This window comes from Amyelois transitella, chromosome 2 (assembly GCF_032362555.1).
Source record: "Amyelois transitella isolate CPQ chromosome 2, ilAmyTran1.1, whole genome shotgun sequence".
In the NCBI taxonomy this organism is placed as follows: Eukaryota; Metazoa; Arthropoda; class Insecta; order Lepidoptera; family Pyralidae; genus Amyelois; species Amyelois transitella.
In genome coordinates this window covers 10,485,978-10,504,806 of record NC_083505.1, presented here as the reverse complement: position 1 = coordinate 10,504,806, position 18,829 = coordinate 10,485,978, and the positions used below count along the sequence as shown (strand labels likewise).

Here is an 18,829-nt window from a genome sequence, read left to right as displayed (position 1 = left end):
AAATAATACCTTGCCATTTATATTGTAACATGTCTGACATGACCCTTTTATGGTAAGTTGAATTCAGATTGAAGCCCTTTTCTTACTGTAACCTTAGTTTTGTATAAATTATGACCATTTTCTGAAATGACCCAGTTCCAGTGTGTTTCAGGGAAAATGGCATGTTTGGACGCCTACTCATGAAATATTATCTTTTCAGATATTGAAAGTATTTCGTTTGGTTTTTTCAACTTGCAAGTATTTATTTCAATAAATGAATATACACAGATAATTAACACAGAACAAGCTAGACACAAAGTCCGAAACTTGAGTTATGTACTAACTGAATAATTCTTTATAGATAATAATTACACATCGATTTTTTGTTCAATCACAAAAAATAAATTTTTCATTATCATCCGACCAGACAACGACCATCTCTCGAATCTGTCACAGGGGCCGTTAATAGACTTGCCATTCCAACAAATTAGTATTATAAATGCGAAAGTAAGTTTGTTTGTTTGTGGTCTCTTCACGCGTAATTAACTAACTGAAATTTCGCGTATATATTATAGAGTCTGAAGGACATAGGGTACTTTTAATTCCGGTAAAAACTATATACTTAGTTCCCGAGAAATTAGCAAAAAAACCGCGCGGGTGAAGCTGCGGGTAAAAGCTAGTATATAATAGTGGATAGTGATTTTAAGTAAATGCAAATTCCAGCCATAGACTTATTATTTAGATATATCAGGTCTTAGCAATTTTTCGACCTGAACAGTAAAAGAATAATTTTGTAAGACAAAAAGGATGAAATGAAAATTCTGAATAACAAAATGTTCAATTTAATGTAATCTTAACAAAATTTCGTGTCATTTACGCTCATTCTGATAATATAAGTATATAAAGTAGTTACGGAAATCTTGACAGATATAAAACTAACGACTACATGACAAATAAAATTTAAAGTCAGTAGTTAAGCCTTGCAAATATGAAGAAGGTCTATTACATTTTGAAAAAAGTCGATATGCGCCCTAATGATACGTAACATGATGTTTAGCTAAAATACTTTTTTAAGCGGGCGCTTTCATTCGTACGTACCTACCTAAATACTTGGCTTAAATGCGGTGAAGTGATTACCATCAGATATAACTTAAGTATTAACCATCATGTCAGTTAGGCTTTCGATCAAAAAAGGCATTCAAATGCAAACTGATACATCAAAAATCATAATATTACTCTTTTTTCTTCTCCTTATAAAAATCCATCATCATCATCAAGGAGAGATTCCCTCCAAGGAAAAATAGTTTTGAGATAGGTATTAATAAAGAATAATATTAAAGATATTAATTTTCTTCTGCTGGATTTGGATATCTTAAAAAACAACAGGCCATTTTTCATTTTTATATTATAGTTTTGGTAGTGCTTTTGCATTTAGTAACCGATGACATATTGATTAGGTACCTAAATTATATCCATGGAATGTTCCGAGTTTAATTTAAAAAATTACAAAGGCGACAAGCGTAACAAGATTCTTACAGAAGTTATCTACAAATATAACTACATCGGCAACATTTCTTAAGATTTTATAAAACAAGCGGCAATTTTTCATAAGTTAGATTTAAATAATTAACCGACTATCTTCCGTAAAATTTAGTAGTACCTAAGTCACAAAATGTTATTTCTAATACCTGAACAATAGTCGATAACAAGTACAGTATAATCAACAATGCTATTCAGTACCGACATGCTAAATTAATCTAAGCCCACCTCAAATTGACATTATTATTTTTAATATATATTGAAACATGGAAAGTAATATTTATGTCTTACCTAGCTTTAATTTTTTTTATTAATTTAAAAGAAAAAATATACATACTAAGTAGGTATACCCACTCACCTTTGCTGGATCCAATGGTATATTCATCATATTGCTTGCTTCAGTTTTTTAACAGCACATAACAGACAGTAGAGATATAAGGAATTTTAAACAATTTCCATACCAGAGTCACAACTGAGTACACTAATTAATAATGACCTAATCACGGGGATTATCAAAATCCATTCCAATGAGAGCTTTCTTATCAAATGACAGGTGTCCAGATATGTCCCATGTTTCTGTCATAAATACCCCGGCTACGGTCCGAGAAACTATCGCTGATTTCCGAACAAATAGTTGCAACAAGTCACTACAACTATTAACATTCCTTATATGGTATTAAAGATTAAAACAGATTTACATAGTATTTACGGTTCATTCGGTTTTGCAGAGGATGGAGTATTTGCGCGCGCCCTGGAATCGACCGGCCATCCCGCCGCGCCACTGAGCGATCTCGCGAGGCTCCCGGCCGCGCCTGCCGCGCGCATGCGCCGCGACTTCCACGAGCTGACCGACCGCCTCGCGCCCACTCCTACATTACGCGCTCGGAAGAACACCGCACACCCGTTCATCAAATTGACACCGCAATATACCGCTAGCACTGAAATACGCCCCGGTGATTTGATTCTACCGCGAAGACAGTGATACGCGGCCAGTGATAGCACAAGGATCACAAATATGACGTCAAGAGTCCGCTCACGAGTTCCGTAAAGATGAGGCGACTGCTCGTATATTCTGCCTTATTTCATTAACGCCAATGAGACACGCATAAACCCGCAAATAAAACTGATCCCTGTAACTTTGAATTAGACGGTAAAATAGACCTTTGTTTATCCTTTGTGGTTCGTGAGATAAACGAAAAAGTTCTTTTATTTAACGCATGAGATTCTACACACTTAACTCAATGATACTCGTAGTCACAATAAGTCCCGAACATGTCTAAGGTGTAAATGTAACACTCAGTTTCGGTTTGAATAATTGAGGTATCAGTGGGTTAGTTCGCTTCAACAATCACATATTATTGGTATGCATTATTTCAAAACCCTCATAACATCTGTAGCCGGGTTACGGTTTATAAATTAAACATGACAATGACAATGAGGACCCTTTTTCAAGCATTCACTGAATCATGTCTTCAATATTTGACCGGAAGGAATTACACCAAAATTATGATTGTTTTTATGTATGACTCTGGAGTTCTGGACTGTGAAATGAATAAACTTTCCTATATAAAACGACTAAATTGATCCGTATAATTTCTTCGAATAATTGGTCGAATCAAGGACAAAAGAGTTTCACCAAGCAAACCTAATCATTGCATATTTAAGAGTATATGTATAAATATTGAAAAAAAAAACTTAAGAATGCTAGCGAACCTCATAAATTAACCTACGTGTTCAAAAGACATTTATTTCTAAATATCTAATAACATGACATACTTTACTTAGTCTAACATGCACGATAATTGAATATGTACATTAAAATTTAACGACCCAATTTATAAAACTGATAAACTATCAACAATTCAACACCACTTATTAAAATATATTAATTAAGAAACTACACTAAAACGTCCGAAATGCATAGTAAGACGTGTCTCTACAGACCCGAGAACTGCTACAAGCACACAATTTTCTCGGTGAAGGCTCCTATAATGGTCATATCTGTGGCAAGAGCGGCTCGCATCACTTGGGGGGCGATAGAATCTTCCACCCTGAGGGTAAACTCACGCCGAGTCGGCGGGGGCAGGGCTCCGCCGGCCGCCTTCAGAATCCTCGATCTCCCTTCCACATCTAGCGGCTTCCCTTCATCGCTTCCCCCAAACACAGCACGAACACACAGGGACCTGCATGCCTCTTTCTCAGCTTCGTAAATCTCCCGCGCAGCTATCTCAAAAGTGCGTCTCTTGTCTACTCCACCGACACATGTGCTACCACCCGGAACCCCTTCTTCCACCGCTTTCGACGCGCCTGCTCTGAGTATAGCTGGTAGTAAGAGTTCTGATACCGAACTGACACTTCGAGAACGTAAGAAATGAAGGACTTGTTCTGCTTCTCGGGTCTCGTCGAATAGTCTACGTTGTCTTGCTGCGGGAACGGGACGAGCCACACTCCAAGTTTCTACCCAGGGATTCCCTGGTAGTAACATTCGATCGCCTAAAGCACCGCCATCGTCCGGTTTCCAGTCTCGTGGGGAGTACCACTGAACAAAGTCACAGAGCTCTGCACCAGGGTTTGCGGCCTTGAAGGCCTCCATGTCAGAAAGTAAGGAGGCGCTCATCATTCGCGCTCGTAGCTCTGAAGCTCTAGCATCGTCTCCAAGACGAACCATCAGCTCGGCGTCTTCTTCCAGTTGGTCTTCGGTCTTTGGGGCCGGATCCTTGATGAAAATTATTCGTTAAATATTTTAAACTAAAAATATTAACCTTACATCTATCGTGTTTCCTACTATTCTTTGATATGTTTGCTCTAAAGCTGGAGTCTGTTAGATTTCTGTATTGTATATAGGTTTAATAATATACCCAACTTCATTCGTATCTCACTGTTTATTAAAGTAAAAGTTTGTCATCAATATGTTTATAAATAAAACTTATTATTTAGATAATCGCAGATAAATGGATCAATTCCGTAATTTTACAGACTATTCAATATACAAAATCGTCAAAAAATAAACTCACAGGTAACGCTGTAATATAATGTTATCAATTACCTGAGTAAGAGGCACATAGAGCGGAGATCCGTTTTTAAGGGTTGCTTCACCAAGTCTATGTAGTCTCCCGACAGGTCTATCCCAAAGAGGCTGGTCACTCGCCTCGTCACCTTCAGAGCAGTCATAGAACTCGTCTTCGGACGAGTTGCTCTTCGAATTGGCGGTCTCGCCCGCCGCGCTTTCCTTTGCCCGCGCGATACAGCAGTTCAACAATTGGAGTTTCTGGTGAAGAAGGCACGTTCGAGCGTTCGGTGTTCCTTTTGCGATTCTGTTGACAAATAACAGCGTTATTACATTTGCCAAGACATTAGGTTGTGCGAAGACTTTTTAGGTTACTTAAAGACGTAACATGAAAGATGTACGCTGCTTTGAGCCGGTCCAGATAGAAATCAATGACTGTAGGCCTAATTCTTAAAATTAGGCTACATCTACAAACGGCTGGGATAATTATGATGTATAAATAGGTATGCTATTCGAATACAGAATTTTTTTAGCATGTTAAAGTTAAAATTGCTGTAACGTGAGGTATTTACGTCTATTTTTCGACTGACAGTGGAGCATTTCACCAGTTTTAATGTTTGTTAAAAAGATATTACACACGTAGCAAATAAGTATTCATTAAATAATAATAGTCAAGCTGTGATGACAAGTGCTTCGTCGTTACTTTCACTTGGAACGACCATTTTTAAGTAGACAAATACTAGGTACCTCCGAAATGAAAGCAAATAAATCAAGAGAATACTGGCGTAGTACAGTGAATATTTTCTCTTTCGCGTATGCTAATTTCGTAAAGTCGAACCACAAAAAAAAGCGATCGATGGGAGAGGCGTGAGGTAATGTTTGTCATTGACGCTTAAAGGAATTATTTTATACTAGGATCATTATAAGTCAATATAATCTTTAAAACGCAGGGTGAATCAATTTAGCAATTGAAGTGAACCTTAACTTATATCCCATCGCCTAATTAAAGAATCTTTTATTCCTAACCTGTCAGTCCTGTCACTGAATCTCTAATCAAGCAAAAGGTGGACTTTAGTACCTTTTTGCGACTGTTGGCTCAGTCTATCGTGTAAGAGATAAATATGTCAGGTATGATAAGAGTAAATACGAGTCAACCTGATTACAAATGCATTGTAGAGCCTAAGAGCCAGACAAAGACGCGGCGAAGGAGTTCGAGACAAAACGTACTTAAGTCAGTACGCACCGACAACGCCTTAGGAACCGTTAGCTATGAATTGCAAATATGATGCGGCCCAAGGCAAGACACAGCCGGCACCATACTCTCGAAGATGTTAAGCTTGTAATCGGTCGCTGAACCGTTTGTTTACCGGCGCCGGTACCAGCAACTGGGTGTAGGTCACGCAGCAATGCCGCTGGTGGGGGCCAACCGCCGGCGCACAGTCCGCCGCTGCCAAGAGACGCGTGCGCATCTATCGCGCAGACATGGGCCTGCCTCTACCGGCATAACCAGATTACCAGTTTCTCAACCAATCGAAAGTGACCTCTTTCCCACTGTTGTGACCCAATGATGACAAGCTATCGGTGATTAACAGAAATTATAAAAAAATTACGTGACAGTGTCAGTAGAAAGTGGTTAGTTTTAAAGGATTTTCCGGTTAACTTGGGGAAGTTCCCTTGAAAATATGGTAAGTTACGAAAAAGTTAGTTATAAGAAAAGATTTTTTTAAATGCTTACTAAGAACGTAAGGAAATCTCAGCGTACGTTGACCTATTTCTAGCGCAGCGTCTCCAGCCACCGGCACGGGCACGCGCTGCGGAATCTCAGTTTTTATCAGTTACGAGCAGTAGCTGATAGCTTTTTTTCTATAACTCAATAAGTATAAAACTCAGTCGTATAATCTTAGCAGCTTTAAAATAAAAGCTAAGCAAACGTTGAAGGAGTAATATGAGTAATGTATGACTACGAGATGCAAATTACTCAAAAATCTGACTTAAAATTCGTTACGTTCTACATATTCATATTTCCCAAAATCACAGTTTCCTACACATCTAACATTTACACATAATTAAACCAGCCTCCCGATTTATTAGGTATGTATGCCACGGTCACGCTAATGTTGCTTTACAAAGACGAAACAACGATCTCACGTGTGACTATGTCAAACGCGCACTTTCTCCAGCTGTTGCCAGCGAGCGGCGTCTTCCGTGGGTGGATTTTTGCAAATCATTAGGAAACTTCATCTCGAATTTGGAATCGATTTCGTCGTTCAATAAGAAAACCGCGAACACTGGTACTGGACGTTTGCTGTCTTTAATAGTTTTCTTTGCTAGTTATTTACTCTGCAAAGGTTTCTTGCATGCCGTCTTTATAGTGTATTTGTAGAGGCGGGCGTTCACCCTGCAGCGAGGGTGGCGTCTCGAAGCCACTCCATCTAAGCCAGTTCCGGGCTGCCTCTTCGTTAATGGCCTCCTGTTTGCGTTCTTCTGACCGCACTTTTTTCTTCTAGTCTTAAAAATACATTTTCAAAAGAATTCAGTTTCTTGCACAGTTAATTCACTTTGTAAACATTTTATACAAATACGAATACTGTTATCGACAGTTAGGTAAAGAAAATGTCAGATTTACAGATATCGTGAAATTAAATTTAAAACAGTTTCTGAAACTAGCTCCCGGCTGGCGAATATCCGGAGCAGTCAACGATACTCGGTCCGTTACGGCGCTAAAGCGAGTAATCTATTTGGCCTCTGGACTTTCTGTACATTTTGCATTAGAAGAGTAATAGTTTGGGTAGATTTACAACTGAAAGCAAGTATTTTAAGAATAGTAATGAATAGCATTTTTAAGTCGTTAAATGAATACAAACAAGCAAATAAACCAGTCAATATATCGAGACACCTATAACAAAAATCATCTTAAGGGAAGAAAATAATAAAAAAATTAAAACCTTCTTACAATAGATTTATAAAACTTAAACAACATTTATACCTAGATAAATATGGATAATGTCGCTCACGGCATCACCTGCTGAGATGACTTATAGAAAAACCTCAGCCTTTATAAGTTCGCCGTGTAAATGTCATTAAATTAAAGAAATTGCCCAAACAAAATCACAACAATAATACACAATTGTGTACCTAACACAATAAGTGGATCATTTCTGAAATCAATTATAATAGTGAGTTATCCTATCCTACTGGTTGATTTGTACTACACCTCTTTATATTGCTCAAGGGTGAGAAATGGAATCCGGCGGGGCCTGTAGTGGCTGTTACGATGCATTTTCCTCTCGTGTCGCGCTCGTGCTGAAATAGGTTAATCAAAGGAAGAGAACTACCTTATTTATTTCCTTTCGCAAAATGCTTAACCAGTACATTTATGTAATTCAAGTTCTACATAACGATACATAGCTTGTGTTCCGGCCTTCCTATGAGATTGCTTAAGAATTAAATATCATCCAAAATGAATCTACAAATATTTGTAAGTATTGCAAGTTTTATCGAAGCTCGTTCAATGGTGTCTTTTGTGAGTTTGTTGATTTTCGCCTCATGTCTTTTTAAAACGACTTAAAAATATTTAAATTCCACGAGAAAAATCGTTGTTTGCAAAAAGCAATTTGATTTGTTTCTAAAAACCATCAGGAACTGTAGAATTATTGTGGATGCGAATAGAACTTTTACAAAACTTTGATATGTTGGAAGTTGGTTTCCAAACTTCACGCACACTACGCACATTCGGTATATAAACGAAATTTTATAAATGCACATAATATTATGTGTACCCAGACCCACAATAACTTCAAAACCATTTAAGCTCTCTGTTTTACTTACTTATAAGTAATATAAGTCCTTTGATTGTACCTTTGTAAATAACATTTCAAGACGAGCGCGTGTAACTATAACGAGTATGTTTAAATTGACACAAAAGACTTACCCAGCATTAACTTATTAACGTTACAGTCGGAAACATATGGAAATTTGAAACCCAAACAAACACTAAACCAAGAGAAATGCAAATCACATAATTCCAGACAAGTGGTCTCCAAGTCTAATACATTAAAACAGACGCAAAGAGTATTAGGTTCCAAAGTTTGCTCCGGCGCCCGGAACGGCAAATCCAAGTTACATTAGAGCTATTCTCGAGACTCCCACATTTTGTATGCAACCGCCTCGTGCCTTCCCTAAGTGCACGTGCGGTAAGCTCTAAGCCAGATATAAAGCAAAGCTTATGATGCCTGAACACCCTGTGTATGCGAAATGCAACCTTAAAAGTATAATATCATGATTAAAAAGTCATCAGCCGTTAGCTCAACAGCTGACGATTTAAATTCGTTTTATAAATGTTAACAATAATAACTCGATATTTTACTAATTTACTTTTGCTACAGTTACTGACATGAAATAAAGATGAAAAAATATATATAGAAAGACGATAAACAATGCTTTTCTGGCGGACACAGAACCTAAAGTGCTCAATACACAACACCTGTGTGAATATAAAATCCCACATTGATTCCACCCAGGCTTAACATATGAAGTAGGTATTGACAGAACGGTAAATCACACTTGTAAAGTTAATTCCAATTCCAAACATCGTAATGACAGCATTCAAAGGAGCGACATTGATTGCCTCCCGTTGCACGTCATAATTTAAAGCGAAACAGCGATAGTTTTTTGCGCGATAAAAACGGCGTCGCGCGTGTCATGCTACGGAGGCTGGTCTTTTATGAAAATTACGTTAGATGTCATGAAAAGCTAATGTAATAAATAGCGTTTATACACTGTGTTGCCAGCCAAGTTTAATTTACCCTGCCTTGCCATTTCGCGTGTTTGAAAACCCTATACTAAGAAGTTAAAACAGGCGAATCATTTTGTCATTCAGTGTGGTTTCATGTAGGGATTAATACTCGTTATAGATATCACTATTAAAAACCATAAACATTATCAGTAAATTAATAAAAGTTATTAGCCTAATTTGATGACGATGACTTTCCGTCCAAATTCATTATAATTTTTAATAGCACCTTCATGTAGTTGGGTTGATAGTAAGTGCTTTCCGTCCAAATTCATTATAATTTTTAATAGCACCTTCATGTAGTTGGGTTGATAGAAAGTGAGCTTCTACACCACAACCACAACTCAACAGAGGATAGAAGACTAAAGTAGAGGATAGGATAGCAGGCCAAACAACACCCACATAGCCAATAGAAGTTCTGTACAGAACTCAAATACATTATAAGTGTCAGTCCCAGATATGATAGTTTTTACGCATAGCTATTAGATAATTGTTTATTGTTACTAAAAATCTCCCACGCCCTCTCACCTACTTGCTCTAAGTTCAAGTTTAGTATTGTTTGCTGTATAAACAGTTTAATTTTATTTACTCCCATCCAACCTCCTGTAAGGGCACGGTCGATAGGGCGAGGGGCCGATGCGAGAATACCTAAGTAATTTCGTAGACACAATTTAATTTGATAACCGTAACACTGTCGGTTAGCTCACAATGTATGTGAAATGACATCCTCAGATGAGTGCATAAAATATGTAAATTACTCCATTATAAGTAAGTGCTTGTAATGGCTATGGTAATTTTGTCGCGTGTGTAGATGTAAGCGCTATGTGTCTTTGGAGGGATGACAGCAATTGGTTTGCTTTTTAAATTTAATGAAGCTTATTGTAGTCTGAACAAACTAGCTGTCATTAACCCAGATACGCTGTAGTTATACATATGGGGCCAGTGACGTTTCACGCCAATGGCTGACTTTCGTTACTCAAGCCAGGAAAACTGTGGGCCCCAACACAAAGGCGGTGACAATGGGTCCCACGATCAGCCGGCAGCCGCCTCTTAACCGACACCACTGTTACTCGCCTCATTGTTAAGGTTCGCTGCCTTAGGGTTTTTGTCCCCGCGAACGTCTCCGGTGAAAATTTCGCAAAAACGCAGTGACATTCGCCGTAATAAATGACCATCCATCCAGACGTCGCGACGCGTTCCGAAGCTAATTAACCACGCCTTTGTGTGCCCGTGATTGTTTTCTCTTTTGTTCAATGTCATGCTGAGTTCAAAATATTGTGAGAGTAATCCAAACATGAACCATACAATAAGAAACGGAACTATTGTGGCGATAATTAGGTACAGTTCGGTTTAGCGGTAAATCTTTTCTTCTACTTATTTCGAAAAAATATATCCATATCCACAAGCTCTTAATCTCAAAACCGTAAATAGAAAAGCTGTGAATTTCACTGCGAATATTGATATACGGCTAACCTGCACCGAGCTATAAAAAGAACTTTCTACGGCCGTTTTCTGAATGAACTACGATATTTTATGAAACAGTATAAAGGCAATATCCTTTTTATGAAATCTTAAAGAATATTGAAGACGTGCCGCAATATATGGACGGTGGGTAAAAACTGGCGGCAAGAAAGATGTGGCCTGACATCTAGACAGGATGTGAGGCCGGCCTCTATTCTGACGCAGATCACTCCGCCTCGACGTTCGATATAAATAGAAGCTTTCAGCCCTTACTTAATTATGCTGAAATAAAACAACACTACGGTGAAATAATTTTAAATGCGTACGACAAAAGCCTTCGGCCTGACAGTGTTTGCATTACGCTCGCTGCGCCGGATAACGGTGCGAACTTCATAAATTAATAATTTCAGGGTTCATAGCTGTGAAATTTACGTTTCGAATTCATGAAAGGCAATTAAAACAAGCGAGTGAAACAGAATGAACTTAGTTAAGAGTTAAACTGGACCTATTAACAAATTAATGAACATATATGATTTATGACTATGGCTGACTCTCAACTCTTTAATTATTAGTATTTGACATGCTCTAGTAATTGTAAAATTAAAGAAATAATTCTCTCGGATAGTCGGAATATTGTTGTTTCTTTTATGCAAGTAAACCAAAGGAATGGGTAAGGCTTGTGGATTGGGAACGAGCAAGACTAGATAGTACTATTAGTCGGCTATAATGTCTCAAGGCTATGTCACATATTTTCATTAGCCGATCAAAGGCACTGCCAATCAACAATATTAATAACACAAGGACATGGACTGGACAATACTCCTGGTATTGCACTCAGAATAGGTAAGATCTTTGCATACAGAAACACGCCACACGTAAGAGAACATTTACATGAAATTTAATTACTATACTTAGAAGTAACAGACAATAGGTATAAAAAGATATAAATGACTAGAGGGCGCCTGCGGCTACGCCTGCGTAATAACTAAAATTTACAAAAAGCGAACGTCTTCTTGTTACAATCTTACTTCTTGCCAAATTTCATCTTTATTGGCTCAGTTCTTTTACTGATCAGAGAGTGAATAAGTGTTTTTCGCTTTCGACGATAGATGAATCGATAGAATGAAACGTAAAGTTGAGAGAGAGACAATTATTTATAAGATGAAACTATTTACTGGTGTAATTTTCCTGTAACTAACAAGGAACTGCAATCTGCCAGTTACAGAGTTGACTTGTTTGCTTTAGCGAAGCGAAATTATTACTTAGTCCTTTGATTAGCGACTGCGCTCCCCGCTTGATACTATATCGTGTACGTTATGAAATTGCCTGTTTGCGTTCCAGATGGAGTTAACATCAATTATAACTGCATACTTAGTTCAGTGTTAATCGAACATAGAGAAAATTGAGACAAGTGGGTAACAGAAGGTGTATTTTATTCATTTTCTCTCAAATCCTATTTATGTGCATTATGAGCATCTCACATCAGCGGTAAATATATCCCTATACGTTTCCAATTATTATTGTTAAATTTAATTGTGTTAACTATGTAAGGTTAAATTGTCTTATCTCAACTGTAGAAATAATTAACGGTAATCATGTTGACTTCGTAACTCGTGGCACAGAGTGCTGTAATCATAAACTTAATATTACTTTACTTTTTTTTGTATTGCCGTAACTAAATAATATGCAGGTACAGGAGGCTCTTAAAATAAAATAAAAACTTATGCTAAAGTAAAAAACATTCTAATTACATATCAAACGATTTGCATACTAATTAAAACCCATCAAATTAATTTAAAAAAAAAAACACCAAAAAAATTACATTCTTAATGAGGTCTATTTTAAGAATTCAAAATACCCAATTAAAAAGCGTAGTAAAAATAATATTGATTTTATTTATTCATCCATAAAATTTACTCTAATCCTAAATTCTGTGCCCATCAATAAATTTAATTGATTTATGCCACACTTTTATATATCACTACGACGTGTGAGCAATATGAATTCCAGTAATGAATTATTCATAATGTAATCAAAACAGGCTTTGCGGATGAAGGTCGCTTTCCAATGTTTTACGCTTATTTTTTGGTCAATCAAACCTGACCAATACATGAATATCTCCCAAAACATATGTAGATGTAAAAATAACATCAGAATCTGTGCAGATTTTTTAAGCAGAAATAAATACTTGACCGAATGTTATAATGCTACTATTTAATCATCGCAGTAATATAGTTAAGACATTGAAATAACATAATAAGCGATCAAATTCGCAGGCAACAGCTAGTATCTATTATATATGCAAAACTTTGCGTTTGCTACTCTTTTGATAAAATTTTGTACACGGGTAGAACATTACCTGAATTAATATATAAAGTACCATTCCCGAAATTCACACGGGAGTGACGCTCGAGGCGCAGCTAGTGTTTTGTATAAACAATCTCTCAAACTAGGGAGAGCTTTGTAAGAAATACTGGGGCATTAATATTTCTAAAGTCATTATTGTGGTTATTGGCAAAGACGTTAAAGCAGCATTTTATGTTAATGATTGCTAACAAACCAAACAAAACAAGATTATTACGAGTATAATGACCTCTTGGAGCTTTGTTTCCTGAATCACATAAGTCAGTCATTTAAACACACGTGATCACCTAATAATCCTTTACAGAGTAGTAACAATCAACAGTCACAAGTCTTGAAAGCCGTGTTTTAAAAACTGAGAGATTGCTTAATGATGAAATTGAGATTAGACATAATGGCAGATTCCCGGACATTTACCAAAAGAATTTCAAATTTATGAGCTTAACCTCATGGAACCTTTACTTTCTAAGTACAATTTGTGCGGGAAAAGAAGCAACTGGCACACGCCATGTTTTCCTTCGCTAACAGATCAAGCATGAAAGCATTTGTCAAATCATTTCTATAAAAACAGATATGACAATATCGTTACTATTTAAAACTAAATACCGATATTAAACGTGGCCTTTCAGTTCTTTCTTGGCTCTTTCCACCCCATAAGGGATAAAGATGTGATTATTTGTATTTAATATGACAAATTAGTAAGCGTGTTGTAAAACGTATACAATAGGACCACTCCATCAGTTTCCCGTGAATATCATAAGGACCATTCACCTGGTGCAATAACATGCCGAACGGCTACTCTGAAATTAACATTTAGTTACGAATGTAGTTGATATAATATTTTGTTTTTCCAATTCCAAAATTATAGATGGGAAAATATGCAAGTCAATCAAACTTTCTTAATTTACTTTCTAACTTTACCCCGAACATAGGTCTACTCAATTAATATTCACATAACAATTATGAATTCTCCACGTTTTGAGTTTTGATGTAATAAGTTAATAACGCATAAATATTTATTTATACCATTAACCAGGTGTTGTATTTTATGACGACCTGAGGTATATGGTAAACCATTAATATGAACCAAAGTATTTCCATGTCTGAACTGAACCACACTAAATACTCACTAAATACACATAACTCGAGAGTCACTATTTGTAGGAATTAATGCCTTGTGATCATGAATAAATACCTATTATATATAAACTTGGGATTCTTTTTAGGCGATGGGCTAGCAACCTGTCACTATTTGAATCTCAATTATATCATTAAGCCAAATAGCTGAACGTGGCCATTCAGTCTTTTCAAGACTGTTGGCTCTGTCTACCCCGCAAGGGATATAGACGTGACCATATGTATGTATATATAAATATAAAATTGTTTGCAACTTTAATGATCTCCTAAATAAAATATATAAGTTCACGTGAACTACGTCGCGTGCACCTACTTGGTTACATACGAGTAAGTAGGTACTTTTATAAAGCCAAAGCTTCATTTGATTGACCCAGATTACCAGGTAACTCTCAAAAATATAACCAATATAGTACGAGGGCGACTTGCCTGCAATATTACTGAATTTTCTGACGGTTTTGCCAATAGTTTGATGTACGTCAGATTGGTATGCTACAAGTTTGGCTGATCCGTCGAGAGTTGGAACAGGTGTTCGTTTAGTTTCTAAGTAAGAGGTAATAAACCAACTAGTTACTACTGCCTCGTGTTGATTAATTGATTGAATCAAAGATAGGTGAAAAATAAAAGTAGAAATTAATAGGCCAGGGATGCTATACATACATGATAATGAACTTACAGCTGAGGACGCCAAAAACTGATAAAAGCCTTAACCAACAACCAACGTAACTTAGCTTATCCATTGATAAGAATACACCTAAAATTAGAAGAAGACTAATTCTACTTAATTATTTTTATGGGTTCCGTACCTTATAGGTAAACACAGGCCTCTTTTAGGCTGTCGGTCTATATGTCCGTCCGTCCGTCTGTCACTAGGCTATCTCACATAAACCGTGATCGCTAGAAACTGAAATTTTCACAAATTATGTATTTCCGTTGCCGCTATAACAACAAATACTAAAAACGACAACAGCTACGGAATCCTTAGTGCGTGAGTCCAGCTCGCACTTGGCCGGTTTTTATACTGTATAAAAACTTCCGTGTTTCTTTCGTTAACCAGAACTCTAATTAAATACCAAACATTGGTGATATAAATATTTAAGCTGACCTTTTCAGGCCACGAGACAACCAACTTGACGGAACTGAATTCCAAGTTGTTCTACTGCCGTTGTTCTGGAAGTTTCTGTGTTGTCTACTCTTGAGGCACTTGTGCACATGACATGTGCATATTATTTCTGAAAGCCCAGAGCAAAGGGTTGTTCTCTAACAGTAAGCCTCGTTGAAGTTGGTAAAACGGTAATTGCTAGCTTTGAGTCTTTTGCACATAGTTCACAATTCTGTTCGAATCCTAAATATCACACTAAACCATGAAATTTTACATACATACATATAGTGTGCAATACGGAAAAAGTCATAGCGGCATATTTCTCACGTGGGCTATTCTGAACAAAGTTAAAATTTTTTAAATATGGCGGATTTTGTGATTAGGAGATTTACCATTTACTGAGTGGTAAACCTAAAAGGTCAATATGGTAGTTTTCCAACTCAGTGAATTTGACGTATCCACTGATTAATCGGATCCATTTATAGGAAAAGGTGCCGACCCATTTATCACTGTAAACCCGAAATTGAAAGGATAGCTGAAATTTGGCATACAGATAATTACATTAACGTAGGAACGGCTAAGGACGGAATTTCCCACGAGTGCAAAGCCACAGGCATAAACTACTTAGTTTAAAATGTAACACAAATAATGAAATCTCGTTAACCTCGTATTCCAAACGGAAGTTCAGCCGAGAACCCCGTCGAACTCCGCTGTTGGTTGCGATGCGATAACTGAATAAACACACTGAAAATGGATGCTTTATTCCGGATATCCGGATATGGCATCTCGATCGGACTACATGGTTTGTTGAAATGTATTGAAAATGTATCCTTTGTTTTGTAACGAATTATACTTTTAAAATGAAATATTCTTAGCTTGATTTCTCTTGATATCTCAATTTATTTTGATGTAATAAAATAGACAATTAATTTCTTCTTCTTCTTATATTAAGAACTGCAAGAACTAAACTGTAAGTTAAATGGAGACTTCTTCCATTCATTTCAGTTCTGTGCCAATTTTAATTTAGTTTGTTATTGTGTTTTAAAAAAAATCTTGTTCGCAATATAAATACTTACATTATTTTTAAATAATAAAATACATGTATATAGCACTGCGTGAATAATATTTTTGGTAACATAATCATTTGATAAAGGTCATGGACATTACATAAGCGAAACGTCTGATCTTATAATAAATGTATCTATGAATAGCATTTTTTTCAAGTGTTACATAAATTAGTACAGCTAATTTAAAACCAGATCAATTTATCAAGCAACAACTTTCAATTTCAAACGTATAGTAAAGCCTTCCTCTTTGGCGTTTATGGCTACTTCTAAATTAGTAATATACATTAATTCAATGAATTAGGAAAATTCATATACTTATTATAGTTTTACTTTACTCCACCCAAACTATCTTAAGTGTAGTTTTGAAAATTATGTACAAATCGGTTATCCAGGAACTTAGTAAAAATCTAATGAAAGTTAATCTTTTGACATAAGATAAAAATTCTGAGATGTCAACATCAAATGGTTGCTGGAGAACCGTAATAGCAGAAGTAGTAGAAACCACCAACACTCTCACTATATCATTATGGCAACTAATAAATAAATAATAAGGTGCAGTGGTATCCAAGTCGCATGATTAGTGGAATTAAGAATTAAGTTCCGAAATTACAAGTGCATGCGAGCCAACAGCCGCGCCATTTTGTAGCAGCCAGAACATGATGGATTTAAGAGGATTATGGCAAATTTGCATTCGAATATCGTCCAGGAGGGATATCCGATACTGGATTAAACTGGTATCTAGATATTATTTCGAGGCACCGTAATGGGGATAACATACGTAAGTTGTCTAGCCAAATTATTAATCGTATTCATACTAGTTCAGCATCACAGTATAAAGTTTGAAGAATTAATTTCCTTTAAAATTACTCAATCCACTTAAAGAAAAATATACAGTTCTAAATGTATAAAAAAGGGCACTGACTGGCATATTGACGTACAACTTACACCGCCGTCTAGCACAAATTGGTAGAACTACCACTACACGGTATAATTACTTTACTGTTATTAAATTATTTATTTTGAAGGGTAATATACAAGTAAATATTATATGAAAATTTGAAGCGTTATTTACTAGTGTTGAGCAAAAAAAAAATAATAATAATTTTTGTATATTTTTTTTATTTTTGGCTTTTGTTGTTATAGCGGTAATGGAAATACATAATTTGTGAAAATGTCAGCTTTCCAGCTATTTCGGTTTATGACACGCCAGGACAGATGCTAGCGGAAGCTAGTAATAGGGACTCGTTTTTACTTTTAGGTGCGGAACCCGAAAAACACCGAGAATTTACGGATATTTAATATTCGATGGCTCTTTCACTTCACTGAACTTCAGACAACGCTGTTAATGAAATTACTAATGACATTAAGGCACCTTCTTATCCAATGAGGAAATATATCTAAAAATCGGGGACTTATGATATGAATGAATCGGGTGATACAAGTATGCAGGGATCGTGGCAAGTGAAAAGATGTAGTCTCCTCAAATGAGGCGTTTTTTCTACATACATACATATTATCACGACTTTATCCCATTCGGGGTAGACAAAGCCAACATTATATATATTATGTACGTTAAATCGCAGCCATATTTAAAATTAAATCATCTTTTCTATCCTTACGAATCGTGAAAAAATTTACGTCAATAGTACTTAGAGGGGCATTAGCAAAGTTTATTGAACCCAGGTGGCGGGTGCGAGGCGGATTCATCTCGGAGACGCGTGACGTGATGGATTACCGTGTCCAAGTCAGCAGCCCTGCGCTGCCGAGATTGCGTTATTGACGGGCTGGAAAAAATGCATGCACTTGTGATCGGCAGATTATTGTGATTAATGTTGCCAAGAACGGGAAGGGAAATAGTAACAATTTTAAATAGGTATGGAGTTTGTTTCGAGTTTGATTTCAAGCAGTTTCGTAGGTAAGGAAATAAATTAGAAATGTTAATTATGCTTGATAAAAATTAATAGGAAATTAAGCAGACATACAAGCAACACCGATGATTTTACTTTTGGTTAAAATTATGAGAACTTTATAAGGCACCATGCTACTTACACTAATGTCATGTCTATTTTTTTTATAGTCTAGAAGCTAATTAAAGCGGTTAGTGGGACGGAGCTTCATGGTGATGCTACAGCATTACCATAAGCGTGGTCAAGTGTGCGATGTGCTGTCGCGCGTGGGTTGTCATCAAGGCCAGTATATTCAGACTTTCCGAGTCTCCGCGAACCGTCAACGCATCACCGCATACCGTTGCGTTTTTACGCCCAACCGCATTTTAATATCGCGGCGAATGAAAACTGTTTCACACATATAAAATTCAACCGAGGAAACGGCTATTTTCCCGCTCGTTGCAAATCTGCTCAATATGATAATCCTCGAGAAATATGTCG

General features: G+C 36.6%; 1 protein-coding gene across 1 annotated transcript in view; it reads right to left on the bottom strand.

Moving 5' to 3' along the window:
- Nucleotides 1–801: 801 nt before the first annotated feature.
- Nucleotides 802–18,829, bottom strand: part of LOC106129026 (rab3 GTPase-activating protein catalytic subunit) — a 38,539-nt gene continuing 20,511 nt past the window's right edge. The window contains exons 3-4 of the mRNA XM_013327459.2: nt 4,565–4,832; nt 802–4,234 (exon numbers count right to left, since the gene is read on the bottom strand). Of these exons, the coding sequence (XP_013182913.2) occupies nt 3,473–4,234; nt 4,565–4,832 (1,030 nt within the window). The 3' untranslated portion in view covers nt 802–3,472. The remainder of the gene's footprint in view (nt 4,235–4,564; nt 4,833–18,829) is intronic.